Source organism: Coregonus lavaretus (assembly GCF_964263955.1).
Source record: "Coregonus lavaretus genome assembly, chromosome: 1".
Classification (NCBI taxonomy): domain Eukaryota; kingdom Metazoa; phylum Chordata; class Actinopteri; order Salmoniformes; family Salmonidae; genus Coregonus; species Coregonus lavaretus.
The window spans coordinates 74667727-74687448 of record NC_139988.1 but is presented as its reverse complement, the minus strand read 5'-3'; the positions used below and the strand labels follow the sequence as shown (position 1 = coordinate 74687448).

At 44.6% G+C, this 19722-nt stretch overlaps 1 protein-coding gene across 1 annotated transcript in view; it reads left to right on the top strand.

Moving 5' to 3' along the window:
• adgra1a (adhesion G protein-coupled receptor A1a) overlaps positions 1-19294 on the top strand; it is a gene marked incomplete at both ends in the record, with an annotated part of 43167 nt that extends 23873 nt beyond the window's left edge. The window contains 4 exons of the mRNA XM_084167626.1: positions 4645-4768; positions 11397-11545; positions 15150-15245; positions 17836-19294. Coding sequence (XP_084023752.1) covers positions 4645-4768; positions 11397-11545; positions 15150-15245; positions 17836-19294 — 1828 coding nt within the window. The remainder of the gene's footprint in view (positions 1-4644; positions 4769-11396; positions 11546-15149; positions 15246-17835) is intronic.
• Positions 19295-19722: the final 428 nt, after the last annotated feature.

Sequence of the window (19722 nt, the reverse complement as noted above, 5' to 3'; positions counted from 1 at the left end):
AATCCTCCAGAAACGACAGAACAAATAATGCAACAAATATTGTGGTTAAATTCAAATATACTAATTGACAAAAAACCGTTATTTTTTGACAGAATGTTTAAAAAAGGTATAATCTTCGTAAATGATATCATCGGTAGGACTGGTGGAGTTATGTCGCACATGCAGCTAACAAAAACATATGGAAATGTCTGCTCTACCCAAAATTACAACCAAATAATTGCAGCCTTACCGCAAAAGTGGAAGAGGAAAGTGGAAGGGGGAGAAAGTAAGGAACTTGTCTGTCGGCCTTGCATTAAAGAACATAATTGGTTAAGGAAAACTGTGATAAATAAAAAGTATATCAGTTTCACTTAAGGACCAAAGGATTGACAGCCGTCCCATATAGATTGCAAAATAGTTGGGAAGAGATCTTTGACGTACCGATCCCATGGCATAGTGTTTATGAACAGACACGCAAAACGACACTGGATTCAAAAATTAGAATCTTTCAATTTAAATGATTATATAAAATTCTTGCTACCAATAGAATGTTATTTATATGGGGGATACAATCTTCCCAGCTCTGCAGATTTTGCTGTGAAGAGACAGAATCATTAGATCATTTGTTTTGGTTCTGTCCATTTGTAGCTTGTTTTTGGACACAGGTCCAGGAATGGCTAAAGGATTGCAATATTTACCTGGAGCTAACCTTGCAGATAGCATTACTGGGTGATCTGAAAAGTCATAGTCAATCAATCAATAATATAATAATACTTTTAGCAAAAATGTTTATTTTTAATTCACAATCTGTAGAAGCAATGAGAATAGAAAGGTTCAGAACTTTTGTAAAACATCACAGTACGGTTGAAATATATATGGCAAATAGAAATCCTATATGGATGGTGTTAAGAGATAGATGGGAGGTATTGAATAGAGTTGACGGATGGGAATAACAACAAATAATAACAAAGATAGCTAATAATGTAAGCATACTGTGTCCATAATAAGTATATAGGTTGTAAGTTGGGAGCTTTTGGGAAAGAGCACAGTTAGAAAGATATGGCATATAGAAGCAAACCGGATGGACATCATGAAAATGATTGGAGAGGTTGAGAGTAGAAGAAGTTCAGGAGCAAAAAAAAAATTATATATATACATAATAGAATTATTGTAAAATTAACTCTGTCCATAAAGTGTAGATAGTAAGTATAGACCGGAAGTAGAGGCCTGGGCATTGTTGTTCACTAATTTACTCCAAGTAGGGAAAGGATGGCGGGGTTGAAAAGTAATGAAGGGGAGTATATATATAAAAAACATGGGGGATTGGAAGTGATGCAGACAATTACATTGATAGAAGATACAATATTAAGCTGATCCATCCCCCCCAAAAAAAAGAAAAAAAAAGAAAAGCCTTTTGGACCTAGACTTGGCACTCCAGGTGCGCTTGCCGTGCGGTAGCAGAGAGAACAGTCTATGACTAGGGTGGCTGGAGTCTTTTGACAATTTTTAGGGCCTTCCTCTGACACTGCCTGATATAGAGGTCCTGGATGTCAGGACGATTGGCCCCAGTGATGTACTGGGCCATACGCACTACCCTCTGTTGTGCCTTGCGGTCGGAGGGCGAGCAGTTGCCATAACAGGCAGTGATGCAACCAGTCAGGATGCTCTCGATGGTGAAGCTGTATAACATGTTGAGGATCTGAGGACCCATGCCAAATCTTTTCAGTCTCCTGAGGGGGAATAGGCTTTGTCGTGCCCTCTTCACGACTGTCTTGGTGTGTTGGATCATGATATTTTGTTGGTGATGTGGACATCAAGGAACTTGAAGCTCTCAACCTGCTCCACTACAGCCCTGTCGATGAGAATGGGGGCGTGCTCGGTCATCTTTTTCCTGTAGTCCACAATCATCTCCTTTGTCTTGAGCACGTTGAGGGAGAGGTTGTTATCCTGGCACCACACGACCAGGTCTCTGACCTCCTCCCTATAGGCTGTCTCATCATTGTCGGTGATCAGGCCTACCACTGTTGTCGTCAGCAAACTTAATGATGGTGTTGGAGTCGTGGAGTCGTGCCTGGGCATGCAGTCATGGGTGAACAGGGAGTACAGGAGGGGACAGAGCACGCACCCCTGAGGGGCCCCCGTGATGAGGATCAGCGTGGCAGATGTGTTGTTACCTACCCTTACTACCTGGGGGCATAGCAAAAGGTCTGAATACTTATGTAAATAAGGTATTTCTGATATTTATTTTTAATACATTTGCAAACATTTATAAAAACCAGTTTTTGCTTTGTCATTATGGGGTATTGTGTGTAGATTGATGAGGATTTTTATTTTATTTAATCCATTTAAGAATAAGTTTGTAATGTAACAAAATATGGAAAATGGGAAGGGGTCTGAATACTTTCCGAGTGCACTGTACACAGTGTATATATATATACAGTGGGGGAAAAAAGTATTTAGTCAGCCACCAATTGTGCAAGTTCTCCAGAAAATCACATTGTAGGATTTTTAATGAATTTATTTGCAAATTATGGTGGAAAATAAGTATTTGGTCAATAACAAAAGTTTCTCAATACTTTGTTATATACCCTTTGTTGGCAATGACACAGGTCAAACGTTTTCTGTAAGTCTTCACAAGGTTTTCACCCACTGTTGCTGGTATTTTGGCCCAATTCCTCCATGCAGATCTCCTCTAGAGCAGTGATGTTTTGGGGCTGTCGCTGGGCAACACTGACTTTCAACTCCCTCCAAATATTTTCTATGGGGTTGAGATCTGGAGACTGGCTAGGCCACTCCAGGACCTTGAAATGCTTCTTACGAAGCCACTCCTTCATTGCCCGGGCGGTGTGTTTGGGATCATTGTCATGCTGAAAGACCCAGCCACGTTTCATCTTCAATGCCCTTGCTGATGGAAGGAGGTTTTCACTCAAAATCTCACGATACATGGCCCCATTCATTCTTTCCTTTACACGGATCAGTCGTCCTGGTCCCTTTGCAGAAAAACAGCCCCACAGAATTATGTTTCCACCCCCATGCTTCACAGTAGGTATGGTGTTCTTTGGATGCAACTCAGCATTCTTTCTCTGACTAAATACTTTTTTTCCCCACTGTGTATATATATATATATATATACACATATATATATACATGGTGACACAGCAGAAACATTGATGCACTCCCGATCAAAAGGTTCCAAGTTCAAATCCCCAGAGCATTTAGGCACACTTTACATCAACTGTCGCTGAGCACTGCTATTTTGACATTGGTATTGTTAGTTAATCTGACAATTATTTAGTTGATTCTAGGCAACTTTTAGCAAAGTGCAGAAATGGTTTCTTGCCAATAAATCAGTGGCCAATCTCTGTTATGCCCACAGACCTGGGTGCGTAGCAGGACATTCAGGATGTTGGCAATCAAGAGGTTGTGAGTTCAAATTCCAGGTGAGGTTGAGTCCCAAGTGTGCTCAAAATAAGATTATACTGTAATACTTATCTTGTAAAATTACAATAACTTACTGGCTACTGAGTTGCAGTTCCCACTTTCATAACAACAACAAAACTGATGGCTATGAACCTCATAATACTTTTTTCAATTACATTTTAACGTAAAAATATTCTGACAAGACTTACAATTATATTTAATTGTGAAATAAAATAATCTAATCAATAGGCCTGTAATTTACACCATACTGTATGGAGAGTAGTTCAAATATCTTAGGCCATAAAATAGGAGGAAACAGGCCTATGAGTAGCATTTCATGGCATAAAAGGTAGATTGAAGAAAAAACATGGTTCTTCCTAACCATCACAACAGTAAAGAACCCTTCCTGATAACCATTTGGTGAAAATGGTTACACATATAACCCTCCGCCCTGACAAAGAACCCCTCAATAACCTTTTTTTTCTGAGAGTGTATCAGCTTATCAGCCTATCATATGAAGTGCATATAGGGTTAGGGGCTAGGGAGCGATTTGGAGTTTAGCCTGGTGAAATCTAGTATTCATGTGGCTTGAAGAGTGCTTTTATAGCTTCCTGACTCACACAGCCGGTCCCAATTGTACCCAACCCCTTCCCCTTGGCACTAACCATTCAAAGTTTGCAGATCTGTAAGGTCGAAGCAATATGGTGGAAGTTTCACCACTTCTTTGCTTATACCTACCCAGTCAGATCTGCAAACATCGAAGGCTTAGGGCCTAGGCCAGTGGTGCATTCATAAAGCATTCCACACAGCCAGTCCATTTCTAATATGCTTTCTGCTGACAGTTTCATTTGAACCACCAGTGTGTGTAATGCCTTTATAATGCCTTGTACTACACCCATTACAAGCCTTGCTATAAGCATTCATAACTCATGGTTCCTTATAACATTGTAGCCTCCTGTAGCTCAGTTGGTAGAGCATGGCGCTTGCAACGCCAGGTTGTGGGTTCGATTCCCACAGGGGGCCAGTATGAAAAATGTATGCACTCACTAACTGTAAGTCGCTCTGGATAAGAGCGTCTGCTAAATGACTCAAATGTAATGTAAATGTATATAAATGCCTATAATGCATTACAATTAATGAATTACACACAGAAGGCTGTCTATCCTAGACAGACAGACAGACATTGTTACTTGATTTTCTTTACTCCAGGCGACGCATTTATTGAAATTCCTTGTTTTTGTGCAGTGTGATCCGCATCAGCAGGAATGGATGGCACATACTTCTTAACTTCCTGTTTCACACAGCGGTGACGTTCAGTGTGTTCGCAGGCGGCATTAATCAGATCAAATACCCATTCTGCTGTCAAATGGTAAGTTGGCTTCTCTCTCTCCCCATGCCTTTGAGGCTCCCATTAAAGGGATAGCTCAGCAATTTTACATATTTAGATGTGTGTTTCCTTACCTTGGATGCGTTATATGGACAAGGAGTGACCGCAAACCACACTTTGATTGATTGCAGGCCCTCCTTGTCCATACAGTGGGGAAAAAAAGTATTTAGTCAGCCACCAATTGTGCAAGTTCTCCCACTTAAAAAGATGAGAGAGGCCTGTAATTTTCATCATAGGTACACGTCAACTATGACAGACAAAATGAGGAAAAAAAATCCAGAAAATCACATTGTAGGATTTTTAATGAATTTATTTGCAAATTATGGTGGAAAATAAGTATTTGGTCAATAACAAAAGTTTCTCAATACTTTGTTATATACCCTTTGTTGGCAATGACACAGGTCAAACGTTTTCTGTAAGTCTTCACAAGGTTTTCACACACTGTTGCTGGTATTTTGGCCCATTCCTCCATGCAGATCTCCTCTAGAGCAGTGATGTTTTGGGGCTGTCGCTGGGCAACACGGACTTTCAACTCCCTCCAAAGATTTTCTATGGGGTTGAGATCTGGAGACTGGCTAGGCCACTCCAGGACCTTGAAATGCTTCTTACGAAGCCACTCCTTCGTTGCCCGGGCGGTGTGTTTGGGATCATTGTCATGCTGAAAGACCCAGCCACGTTTCATCTTCAATGCCCTTGCTGATGGAAGGAGGTTTTCACTCAAAATCTCACGATATATGGCCCCATTCATTCTTTCCTTTACACGGATCAGTCGTCCTGGTCCCTTTGCAGAAAAACAGCCCCAAAGCATGATGTTTCCACCCCCATGCTTCACAGTAGGTATGGTGTTCTTTGGATGCAACTCAGCATTCTTTGTCCTCCAAACACGACGAGTTGAGTTTTTACCAAAAAGTTCTATTTCGGTTTCATCTGACCATATGACATTCTCCCAATCCTCTTCTGGATCATCCAAATGCACTCTAGCGAACTTCAGACGGGCCTGGACATGTACTGGCTTAAGCAGGGGGACACGTCTGGCACTGCAGGATTTGAGTCCCTGGCAGCGTAGTGTGTTACTGATGGTAGGCTTTGTTACTTTGGTCCCAGCTCTCTGCAGGTCATTCACTAGGTCCCCCCGTGTGGTTCTGGGATGTCTGCTCACCGTTCTTGTGATCATTTTGACCCCACGGGGTGAGATCTTGCGTGGAGCCCCAGATCGAGGAAGATTATCAGTGGTTTTGTATGTTTTCCATTTCCTAATAATTGCTCCCACAGTTGATTTCTTCAAACCAAGCTGCTTACCTATTGCAGATTCAGTCTTCCCAGCCTGGTGCAGGTCTACAATTTTGTTTCTGGTGTCCTTTGACAGCTCTTTGGTCTTGGCCATAGTGGAGTTTGGAGTGTGACTGTTTGAGGTTGTGGACAGGTGTCTTTTATACTGATAACAAGTTCAAACAGGTGCCATTAATACAGGTAACGAGTGGAGGACAGAGGAGCCTCTTAAAGAAGAAGTTACAGGTCTGTGAGAGCCAGAAATCTTGCTTGTTTGTAGGTGACCAAATACTTATTTTCCACCATAATTTGCAAATAAATTCATTAAAAATCCTACAATGTGATTTTCTGGATTTTTTCCACTCAATTTGTCTGTCATAGTTGACGTGTACCTATGATGAAAATTACAGGCCTGTCTCATCTTTTTAAGTGGGAGAACTTGCACAATTGGTGGCTGACTAAATACTTTTTTTCCCCACTGTAGATTTGTTTCAAGGTAAGTAAATATACACTGCTCAAAAAAATAAAGGGAACACTTAAACAACACAATGTAACTCCAAGTCAATCACACTTCTGTGAAATCAAACTGTCCACTTAGGAAGCAACACTGATTGACAATACATTTCACATGCTGTTGTGCAAATGGAATAGACAACAGGTGGAAATTATAGGCAATTAGCAAGACATCCCAATAAAGGACTGGTTTGCAGGTGGTGACCACAGACCACTTCTCAGTTCCTATGCTTCCTGGCTGATGTTTTGGTCACTTTTCAATGCTGGCAGTGCTTTCACTCTAGTGGTAGCATGAGACGGAGTCTACAACCCACACAAGTGGCTCAGGTAGTGCAGCTCATCCAGGATGGCACATCAATGCGAGCTGTGGCAAGAAGGTTTGCTGTGTCTGTCAGCGTAGTGTCCAGAGCATGGAGGCGCTACCAGGAGACAGGCCAGTACATCAGGAGACGTGGAGGAGGCCGTAGGAGGGCAACAACCCAGCAGCAGGACTGCTACCTCCGCCTTTGTGCAAGGAGGAGCAGGAGGAGCACTGCCAGAGCCCTGCAAAATGACCTCCAGCAGGCCACAAATGTGCATGTGTCTGCTCAAACGGTCAGAAACAGACTCCATGAGGGTGGTATGAGGGCCCGACGTCCACAGGTGGGGGTTGTGCTTACAGCCCAACACCGTGCAGGACGTTTGGCATTTGCCAGAGAACACCAAGATTGGCATATTCGCCACTGGCGCCCTGTGCTCTTCACAGATGAAAGCAGGTTCACACTGAGCACGTGACAGATGTGACAGAGTCTGGAGACGCCGTGGAGAACGTTCTGCTGCCTGCAACATCCTCCAGCATGACCGGTTTGGCGGTGGGTCAGTCATGGTGTGGGGTGGCATTTCTTTTGGGGGCCGCACAGCTCTCCATGTGCTCGCCAGAGGTAGCCTAACTGCCATTAGGTACCGAGATGAGATCCTCAGACCCCTTGTGAGACCATATGCTGGTGCGGTTGGCCCTGGGTTCCTCCTAATGCAAGACAATGCTAGACCTCATGTGGCTGGAGTGTGTCAGCAGTTCCTGCAAGAGGAAGGCATTGATGCTATGGACTGGCCCGCCCGTTCCCCAGACCTGAATCCAATTGAGCACATCTGGGACATCATGTCTCACTCCATCCACCAACGCCACGTTGCACCACAGACTGTCCAGGAGTTGGCGGCAGGTAGCTTAGTGGGTAAGAGCGTTGTGCCAGTAACCGAAAGGTCGCTGGTTCTAATCCCCGAGCCGACTAGTTGAAAAATCTGTCGATGTGCCCTTGAGCAAGGCACTTAACCCTAATTGCTCCTGTAAGTCGCTCTGGATAAGAGCGTCTGCTAAATGACCAAAAAAAAAAAAAAAAAAAAAAAAAAAAAAAAAAATATATATATATATATATAAATTGGCAGATGCTTAAGTCCAGGTCAGGGAGGAGATCCCTCAGGAGACCATCCGCCACCTCATCAGGAGCATTCCCAGGCGTTGTAGGGAGGTCATACAGGCACGTGGAGGCCACACACACTACTGAGCCTCATTTTGACTTGTTTTAAGGACATTACATCAAAGTTGGATCAGCCTGTAGTGTGGTTTTCCACTTTAATTTTGAGGGTGACTCCAAATCCAGACCTCCATTGGTTGATAAATTTGATTTCCATTGATAATTTTTGTGTGATTTTGTTGTCAGCACATTCAACTATGTAAAGAAAAAAGTATTTAATAAGATTATTTCATTCATTCAGATCTAGGATGTGTTATTTTAGTGTTCCCTTAATTTTTTTGAGCAGTGTATAAATATGTAAAATCTTTTATACTGATAACAAGTTCAAACAGGTGCCATTAATACAGGTAACGCGTGGAGGACAGAGGAGCCTCTTAAAGAAGAAGTTACAGGTCTGTGAGTGCCAGAAATCTTGCTTGTTTGTAGGTGACCAAATACTTATTTTCCACCATAATTTGCAAATAAATTCATTAAAAATCCTACAATGTGTTTTTCTGGATTTTTTTTCTTCTCAATTTGTCTGTCATAGTTTGTCACGCCCTGGCTCTGGGGACACTGTTATGTTGAGCCAGGGTGTGTAATTCTATGTTTGTATTTCTATGTTGGCCTGAGTGACTCCCAATCAGAGGCAACGAGTGTCAGCTGGTTGTCTCTGATTGGGGGCCATATTTAACTGTCTGTCTTTCACTTTGTGTTTGTGGTTTCTTGTTCTTATTTGGTTTGTGTTACACCGTAGACATCACGTTATCGTCTGTTGTTTTGATCGTGTGATCATTCATTAATAAATATGTTCACCTTCAACGCTGCGCATTGGTCTTTCCCTGACGATCGTGACAGAAGAAACCACCAAAACCAGACCAAGCAGCGTGTCCAGGAGCCATCGCTAGCAGATCTCCGTGGCAACCTCGACTGGGTCAAGCCTAGTGAGGAGCAGAGAGGGTGGACTTGGGAACAGTTGAGGAAGAGCTTCGACTGGGTCAAGCCCATTGAGGAGCTGAATAGCGGGAGTTGGAGACAGAAGAGCGAGAGTTGTGCGAGAACGATAGAGGCCTGGCCCACGGGGAGGAGAGACCCCCAGAACATTTTTAGGGGGGGGCTCACAACGTCGGGGCAGCAGGAGGCCGCGATAGAGCGGTCCAGCGGGTTAGCAGAGGAGGCCGCCAGGTTACGGGGGCCACTGGTCGAAGAGGGGATGGAAGGTGGAGAGGCACGGCGAGAGGTACTGGGGTGTGTTACCAGTCCGGTCCGGCCCGTTCCAGATCCCGATGTAGGGCCAGTGGTGTGTGTCCCCAGTACGGTCCGGTCTGTTCCTGCTCCCCGCACCAAGTCAGTGGTGCGCTTCGTCAGCCCGGCTCGGCCCGTTCCTGCTCCCCGCACCAAGTCAGTGGTGCGCTTCGTCAGCCCGGCTCGGCCCGTTCCTGCTCCCCGCACCAAGTCTGTGGTGCGTTTCGTCAGCCCTGTCCGGCCCGTTCCTGCTCTCCGCACCAAGTCTGTGGTGCGCGTCGCCAGCCCAGTCCGGCCCATTCCTGCTCCCCGCACCAAGTCTGTGGTGCGTTTCGTCAGCCCGGCTCGGCCCGTTCCTGCTCCCCGCACCAAGTCTACGGTGCGTGTCGCCAGCTCGGCCCGGCCTGCTCCCCGCACCAACTCAGTGGTGCGTTTCGTCAGCCCTGTCCGGCCCGCTCCTGCTCCCCACACCAAGCCAGTGGTGTGCGTCGCCAGCCCAGTCCGGCCCATTCCTGCTCCCCGCACCAAGTCTGTGGTGCGTTTCGTCAGCCCGGCTCGGCCCGTTCCTGCTCCCCACACCAAGCCAGTGGTGTGCGTCGTCAGTCCAGCACGGCCCGTGCCTGTTCCCCACACCAAGCCAGTGGTGTGCGTCGTCGGTCCGGCACGGCCCGTGCCTGTTCCACTGGTGCCTGGTCCGGCACCGGTCAGATGCGTTACGCCGGAGCTAGAGCAATCCGCTCCATCAGTGTGCAGTCCAGCTCCGGCCAGCGGGGCCAGACCGGACCAGGGGTACTTTGGGGGGTTGGAGAGGGAGTGGGGATCAGGCCCGGAGCCGGATCCGCCGCCAAGGCGGAGTGCCCACCCGGTCCCTCCCCTGTGGTATTTAGTTGGCGCGGTCGAAGTCCGCGCCTTTAGGGGGGGGTACTGTCACGCCCTGGCTCTGGGGACACTGTTATGTTGAGCCAGGGTGTGTAATTCTATGTTTGTATTTCTATGTTGGCCTGAGTGACTCCCAATCAGAGGCAACGAGTGTCAGCTGGTTGTCTCTGATTGGGAGCCATATTTAACTGTCTGTCTTTCACTTTGTGTTTGTGGTTTCTTGTTCTTATTTGGTTTGTGTTACACCGTAGACATCACGTTATCGTCTGTTGTTTTGATCGTGTGATCATTCATTAATAAATATGTTCACCTTCAACGCTGCGCATTGGTCTCTCCCTGACGATCGTGACATAGTTGACGTGTACCTATGATGAAAATTACAGGCTTCTCTCATCTTTTTAAGTGGGAGAACTTGCACAATTGGTGGCTGACTAAATACTTTTTTCCCCCACTGTATCTTGTGCATTTCTTTTTTGTCAATAAAGAACCTGATTGTGATCTAGGCTTTGTTTGTCATGTCAGCAATTTAGTTTCACTTTACAAGAACATATGTCACTGTTATGTTATGTTTGTTATGGGGAAGGGATATAACTAAAGAGTAACAGGTAATGATGCCGATTCAGCGTTGTTACATAGAAACTACCATATCTGTTTCCAGGTAACAACCATGGGCTGGTTGGGATGTCAGGAAAGGATTGGGGGGGAAATAACATGGTAACTCCTAATGGTAACCAATGGTAATTACTAGCTAATTACCTACTAAATACATATAGTTATCAGTCGCAGTGGAAACACTGATATACAGTAGAAGCATCTGTATGGCATGACCATGAATATCCCAAATGTGTATGATTTTCATTGCAAATCTCTTTTTCTTTCTCTCTCACATGCACGCACGCATACACACAATGCAGAACACCTGTGCTCTGCTTGCACCTCAAACCAGAACAAGTCCATCTAATACAGATGTGGTCACTTCAAAGTGGATGTACCCACAGGCCCACTCCAGGTCTAATATTGGACTTTATTATATGTGTGTGTGTGTGTGTGTGTATGTGTCAGTATACTGCACAAGAATGATCATCTATTATAGCCGGTATATTACACAGTTGTCATGGCGGCACCTCGAAACATAACCTTTGGTAAAGCTTGCCAGTGGTAGTTTCACTTCCTTATTTTCATGTATGTGTGACACATTTCTCTCACCCACTCAGGTTGGTATTGTGCTCCACTACGCTTCGCTCTCGACCATGCTGTGGTTGACGTTTACAGCCAGGAATATTTGTAAGGACGTTTCCAAGGTGCCGCCACCGCAAGACAGAGATGTGCCGAAACAGCCAAAGTCCAAGCCGACTATACTCAGGTAAACCCAGACAAAACCCAGCTAGCTAAACAATCTCAGATCCCAAAAAATCGTCAAAGCTTGCCATGTTCACATCATTTTTGGATGGAAACTATGATTTCGGATGGTCTAAAGCAGGGGTGTCAAACGTACGGCCCGCGGGCCGGATCAGGCCCGCAAACGGGTTTAATCCGGCCCGCGAGATGATTAAAAAAATATATAATAATAATAATAATAATAATTTAAAAAAAATTGGTAAAGTATAAAAATGCGCTGCAATTTTTCAATAAAATAAACTGCTGTTCCAATTGCGTCCACTGGATGGCGCAATAGCAATTGTGTTAAGCAAGCAAACTGTTTATACCGGGGCAGAGCAAGTAGGTCAAGCACGTGCAGCCAATGAGCTACTTTGTTTTGCCCGCGATATTTATTATGGCTTCTACTTTTAACATTATGTGCTTTGGCACCCTCATTGCCCCAATATGTCTCTGTCAAAAAAGAGAAAAGTGGACGCAGAGTGCAGAGTGTTCCAAGAAAAATGGTCATCCTATTTAATCACGGAATTGAATGGGAAAGCTGCAGACAGGATTTCCGATCTTTCAGTGGATTTGGACAGCCAGTTGAAGCAAAAAGTAAAGTCATTTATTGCGTTTTCGGTTGCAATTGATGAAAGCACGGACATTACAGATGTTGCACAACTGGCCATTTTTTCATCCGCGGAGTTGATGACACATTGACCGTCACCGAGGAGTTCGTGGAGTTGGTGCCGATGACAGATACAACGACAGCAGCTGATATTTTTACCGCACTCGTCGGCGCGCTGGACAGGGTCGGAGTGGACTGGTCCCGCGCTGTCAGCCTGGCTACAGATGGTGCGCCCTCAATGATCGGGAAAAAAGCAGGCGTTGTGACAAAGTTCAGAGAGAAAGTGCAATCTGCAAATGGAGGACGTGATTTTTTGACTTTTCACTGTATTTTGCACCAGGAGGCTTTGTGTTGCAAGTCATTAAAGATGGATAACGTCATGAAGGTGGTCATCCAAACTGTTAATTTCATCCGATCCAGAAGCCTGAATCACCGTCAGTTTGACAGCCTTCTCAGAGAGAAAGACCACATCTATGGCCTGCCATACCACACTGAGGTAAGATGGTTAAGCCGAGGTGCTGTGCTGAGGCGTTTCTTTGATTTACGAGAAGAAATTGAACAGTTCATGGAAGAAAAGGGCAAACCAGTGTTAGAATTTCATTCCGCAGAATGGATGCCGGACCTTGCATTTATGGTGGATGTTACAGAGCACCTGAATAACTTCAACAAACAGCTGCAAGGGCGCAACAAAGTTGTCACGCAGTATTATGACAGCATACGTTCTTTCAAGTTGAAGCTGTCATTGTGGGAGATGCAACTTGCCGGTGGTGATGCAGCTCACTTCCCCTGTCTGAAAAATGTGTGCGCGACCCAACATGTGGCAGACATGAAGCAGTTCAAAGATAAAATAACGGGACTGTTACGGGAGTTTGAGCAACGCTTTCAGATTTATGTTTATATGTTTTTATGTTGATGTGCTATTGTTTTTAATTGATTTTATTTTATTTGTATATTTAACCTATTCTTGACTCTGTGGTTCTTGCACTTGTTTGGGGAACAGGATTTCATTATTTTTATCTACATTTCTGCCTGAGAAATGACCCCCTGATATAGTTCTGTGATCTGTGAAACAGTTCTGTTAATCACTGAGGCATTGTGTGTTTGTGTGTTCTTTGTCCTCAGAACTTTCAAATAACTTGAGGTGTTTTATGATTAATAGTGATGTTGTGCTTTTGGACACTGTCCTCAGGCTCCAGCTTTATGTTTATATGTTTTTATGTTGATGTGCTATTGTTTTTAATTGATTTTATTTTATTTGTATATTTAACCTATTCTTGACTCTGTGGTTCTTGCACTTGTTTGGGGAACAGGATTTCATTATTTTTATCTACATTTCTGCCTGAGAAATGACACCCTGATATAGTTCTGTGATCTGTGAAACAGTTCTGTTAATCACAGAGGCATTGTGTGTTTGTGTGTTCTTTTTCTTTAGAATTTTCAAATAAACTTGACGTGTTTTATGATTAATAGTGATGTTGTGCTTGTACTATTTTGGACACACTGTCCTCAGGCTCCAGCTTTATGTTGTATGTTGATCGTATTAAAACAAAGAAAACAATCTGAAGTTGTTGTTTTTAAGTTATATATACCATGATTTTTCCGGTCCGGCCCACTTGGGAATAGATTTTCCTCCATGTGGCCCCTGAGCTAAAATGAGTTTGACTCCCCTGGTCTAAAGATTGGCAAGGCATTATTTAAAGTAATGTCAACATGTAATACTTTCCAGTCTAAGAATTCAGCTTAGTAATCATACAGGCCTGCTTGAACTGTTTATGCTTTATTGTTGTGTTATGCTTGATTATTTTCTTAAAAGATTTTGGTATGGTAGTGCCTTGAGATGTAGAATCCTGTTGTCCAGTGGGTCCTGATAAAGGCACTTACATTTCAAACATATACCAGGGATATACTGTAGTTGTATACACTAGTGATAATATTAAACATTGAATGAAATCAATGTCATTATATTTGCAGAAAACAATAGGATCCATATGACCGTTTGGCATGGATTATTTCTGGAACACTGCTGGTTATCCTCTGTACACCACAGGAGGTTGGTGGCACCTTAATTGGGGAGGACGGGCTCATGGTAATGGCTGGAGAGAAATTTGTGGAATGGTATCAAATACATTTTTACATTTTAGTCATTCAGCAGATGCTCTTATCCAGAGCAATTTACAGGAGCAATTAGGGTTAAGTGCCTTGCTCAAGGGCACATCAACAGATTTTACTCCTATTCAGCTCGGGGATTGGAACCAGCGAGCTGTTGGTTACTGGTCCAACGCTCTTAACCGCTAGGCTACCTGCACCCGTGGTTTCCATGTGTTTGATGCCATTCCATTTGCACCGTTCCAGCCATTATTATGAGCCGTCCCCCCCAAGCAGCCTCCACTGCTGTACACATAGTTTTGTCAATACCTTCCCTATAGGGATTATTCAAACATTTGTACCAATACAATAAATTAACCAAACCAAATCGAAATCTCTGTGCATTTTTAAGATCCGTCTTAAAAAAGCAGGTGGTAATTTTACAGAGTTGTACCGTGAACACACACTGTGTTAATTTAATCCATGACAACAAACATACACAGTACGTAGGTGAGAAAGGTTTCAGGGAGGATAAGTCATGGAGAAAACAACATAAGGACAGAGGAGATTAAGTGATGCCAACACCATGTGACAGGTGGTAGCCATAGCAACATGGGGAAGGAGCCAGAGTGCCGAAGTCAGTGCTGTCACTCGCCAGAAGGATCGGCTTGTTGATGAAAGTTCAATTTAAGTGAGCCCTTCCTTCCTCCCTCTCTCCATCCCTCCCTTCCTCTTTCTCTCCCTATCTCCTGCTTTCCATCCCTCTCTCTCTCCCTCCCTCCCTTCTTTGCTCCCTCCCTTTCTGCCTCCCTCCCTCCCTCCCTCCTATGTGGATTCAGTTGATTCTGATATGACTGTTTTCATCTACCTCTGCTCCCTCTCTCTCTCTCTTCAGATTATATTTGGTCAGCGACGGGGTGCCTCTCATCATTGTCGGGGTCACGGTGGCCGTCAGCATGGAGAACTATGGCAGTCGGGACGACGCCCTATAGTGAGTATGCTGCCCTCCAGTCCCCTCTAAGGTCCCACAGCCATGCTCCATCACGCTCGCATAGATTTTCTGCGGTCCCTCTACCCATTTGTCATTGGCTTATGGCATTTTTGTTCAGTGATTGCCTGATAGATGTCCGAAGCCTCCATTTTTGCCATATATCATTTAGGCCTCTTAGGCATACAGCGCCTTCAGAAAGTATTCACACCCTTTTTTCCACATTTTGTTGTTACAGGTTGAATTTAAAATGGGATTTTGTGCCACTTGCCTACACATAATAACCCATAATGTCAAAGTAGAATTATGTTTTTAGACATTTTTACAAATTAATTACAAATGAAAAACTGAAATGTCTTGAGTCAATAAGTATTCAACCCCTTTGTTATGGGAAGCCTAAATAAGTTCAGTAGTAAAAAGTTGCTTAACAAGTCGCTTAATAAGTTGCATGGAGTCTGTCACTCTGTGAGCAATAACAGTGTTTAACATGATTTTTGAATGACTACCTCATCTCGTCTGCTAAATGACGTAAATGTAAATGTAAATCTCTGTACCCCATACTTACAATGATCTGTAAGGTCCCTCAGTTGAGCAGTGAATTTCAAACACAGATCAAACCACAAAGACCAGTGAGGTTTTACAATGCCTCGCAAAGAATGGCACCTATTGGTAGATGGGTAAAAAAAAATGAAAAGCAGACATTGAATATACCTTTGAGCATGGTGAAGTTATTAATTACACTTTGGATGGTGTCTCAATACACACAGTCCCTACAAAGATACAGGCGTCAAGGAAACCGCTCAGGGATTTCACCATGAAGCCAATGGTAACTTTAAAACAGTTATAGAGTTTAACGGCTGTGATAGGAGAACACTAAGGATGGATCATCAACATTGTAGTTACTCCACAATACTAACCTAAATGACAGAGTGAAAAGAAAGAAGCCTGTACAGAATATATAATATTCCAAAACATGCATCCTGTTTGCAATAAGGCACTAATGTAAAACTGCAAAAAATGTGGCAAAGAAATTAGCTTTGTCTTGAATACAAAGCGTTATGTTTGGGGCAAATCCAACACATCACTGAGTACCACTCTTCATATTTTCAAGATGGTAGAGGCTGCATCATGTTATGGGTGTGCTTGTCATCGGCAAGGACTAGGGAGTTTTTTAGGATATAAAGAAACCGAATAGAGCTAAGCATATGCAAAATCCTAGAGGAAAACCTTGTTCAGTCTTCTTTCCAACAGACACTGGGAGACAAATTCACCTTTCAGCAGAACAATAACCTAAAACACAAGGCCAAATATACACTGGAGTTGCTTACCAAGACGATATTGAATGTTCCTTAGTGGCCTAGTTACAGTTTTTGACTTAAATTGGCTAGAAAATCTATGGCAAGACTTGAAAATGGCTGTCTAGCAATGATCAACAACCAACTTGACAGAGCTTGAAGAATTTTAAAAAGAATAATGTGCAAATATTATACAATCAAGCTGTGCAAAGCTCTTAGAGACTTACCCAGAAAGACTCACAGCTGTAATCGCTGCCAAAGGTGATTCTAACATGTATTGTCTCAGGGGTGTGAATTCTTATGTAAATTAGATATTTCTGTATTTCATTTTCAGTATATTTGCAAACATTTCTAAAAACAGGTTTTCACTTTGTCATTATGGGGTATTGTGTGTAGATGGGTGAGAGAGAAAAAATATTTAATCAATTTTGAATTCAGGCTGTAACACAACAAAATGCGAAATAAGTCAAGGTGTATGAATACTTTCTGAAGGCACTGTATGTAGTCAGAATTGACTAAATTGTACTAATCCAAACTGTTGTTTTCTTCATGCTTTACCAGTATATCTAAACATATGGGGGCACAGAAAGAAAGGAAAAGGGAATGCTTCTTTAGAAGATCAATGATCATAGTAATGAATTAATGACTGATCTCTTGCTATATCTCAATCAATAAAATAAAACAATATTCTGGTGCTTCTACATTTTATGTTGAGCTCCTACATTTTTTAAGTTGGGAGCACCAGTGCTATGTTAATTAAGAGCCATGCTAAAATATTATGTAAATCCGTTAGCTAGTTAGCTATTCTGTCAAAATAATCTAACTTTACTTTATTTGAGTTTGTTTTGGAGCTGACATATGCATTTGACAAAAAAACGGATTACTTATCCCCTTCTCTGAGAGATGACAGCACACAACTCAAAAGTACTACTCAAACCTCACCACCCGGCGCTTGTAGCCTATACCTTGCATACTGCCAAGACAAGTGCTGCAGCGTGCTCTCTCGCGGCGGCAGAGGTGCGGGGGAGGTGACATTTTATACGATTCAAGAGCTTGTGAGATAAGCTAGTTTGATAGGTAATTCATTACATTTACAGTAACAAGAAAGAAAATGGAATAAAATACAAATAAATTGATATTCTTTAAAAAAACGTCACTTGATTTAATATCATGGTATCATACTGTATAGCACAACTCAAAAACAGTCAATGAATTTGGTACCTAATGACATTTTAGTAAAACAAATGACATAATTGACCAGTGCCCTGAACTGACCAGTGCCCTTTCTGCCCATGCAGCTGCTGGATGGCGTGGGAGGCCAGTGTGGGTAGTTTCTATGGCCCCGTGACCCTCCTGGTCCTGGTCATGTGCATCTACTTCCTGTGGACCTTCATCCAGCTCAAGCGCCACCCGGAGAGGAAGTACGAGTTGAAGCTGATGAAGGAGGAGCAGCAGTGTTTGGCCACGGCCGAGACCTTCCATTGCCACCAGGCAGGGCCCGACCCGGAGGAGACTGGCGGGGGGCACCACAGCGGCTGCCTGCCGTTCGCTGCCTCCGTGCTGGCCAACGAGCACTCGTTCAAGGCCCAGCTGCGGGCCACAGCCTTCACGCTTTTTCTGTTCCTGGCCACGTGGGCCATGGGGGCACTGGCCGTGTCGCAGGGCCACTTCCTGGACATGGTCTTCAGCTGCCTGTACGGCGCCTTCTCCATCACACTGGGGCTGTTCTTGCTCATCCAGCACTGCGCCAAGCGGGACGACGTATGGCATCGCTGGTGGGCCTGCTGCCCGTCGAAACAGAAGGCGGAGGTGAATGGAGGCAGGCATGCGCACGGGCACAACGGGCACCCACAGCCGTCACAGGGCCACTGCCACGCCAACTCGCCCTGCTCAGGGAAGCAGCTGCACTCACCGCACCTCCTCCACACGCCCGCCACGCATTACAAAATGGCGTCGTCGCCGCTGCTGCTGCTACCACCGGCCCTGAGCCCGGGTCAGAATCACGCGGGGCCCTGCTGCGTGGCAGTCCATGGACCCTCGACTCCGCTTCTCGCCGAGAGCTCCCAGTCACCACTTCTGCAATCGCTCCACGACAAGCTACCACGGCCCAAACTGCACCTGCAGAGCTGCCTAAAGGACAGGACTAAGTCGCGTTCGTTTAACCAGCAGCGGCCCAGCCTGAAGGACTACCACTACCACATGGCATCCACCAGCATGGACGGCAGCGTGCACAGCTCCCACCTCAACAGCCCCCTCAGCGTGCACCTGGATGGGCCGCTGGTCTGCCACAGCCCCCACCCGGACCTTCAGCTGCCCTGCCCCAGCCCTCACCTGGACAAGCAATTGGGTTGCCACACCCTGCGCCTAGACAACTCGTGTCACAGCGTGCACGATGCGCTCTCCTACCATGGCGAGGTAGGACTCTCCCGTCACGGCTCATTGCATCTGGAAGGCCAGCCCTCCTGTCACGAAACGCACACCTGCCGCAGGCGCTGCCCCACAGGACATTACCCCTTTTCAATGGCGGGCCAACAGCAAGAAGAAGACCCGGACATGTACAGCAGCACCAAGACGGAGGACACGATGCTCCATATGGAGATGGAGCCACCCATACAGGCCCTGCCCCGGCCTCACACTACACTAAGCCGGAGAGGGACGATAAGCCACAATGGGAGTCTACAGGAGGACTTTCGGTTTGGGTTGGATGCCACAGGTAATGTAAGGACTGGGCCATGGAAGAACGAGACTACTGTGTAGCCCCGTACTTTTGTGATTGACTAACTGCCAAACCCAAGCAATCCTGCTGAGATTGAAATAAGTCCTGTTGAGGCTGTGCTAATATGGACACGGTATCCCTCTTTCAGAACCAAACTACTGTGTAGTCATTTGGGCTATGACTGTTTGTTTGCCTTCTGACCAAAAACAACTGTGTAATCTCTTTGCTGGGACTTTCCTCAATGTACCCCCACCCCTCTCGCAAACCCCTACACCCACCACGAGATACACCTTTATTTAACTCATATGTCAAAATGAAGAATCCACTTTTTACAAAGAATATTCCCACGATAGATGCATCTCTTCACACATTTGTTCCATGCAATTTGTATATGGGCTTGAGACCCATATGAAAGATGTCCTTGGTATTCTCTTTATATTTATACTATTAGACCATAGACTTATTTTAA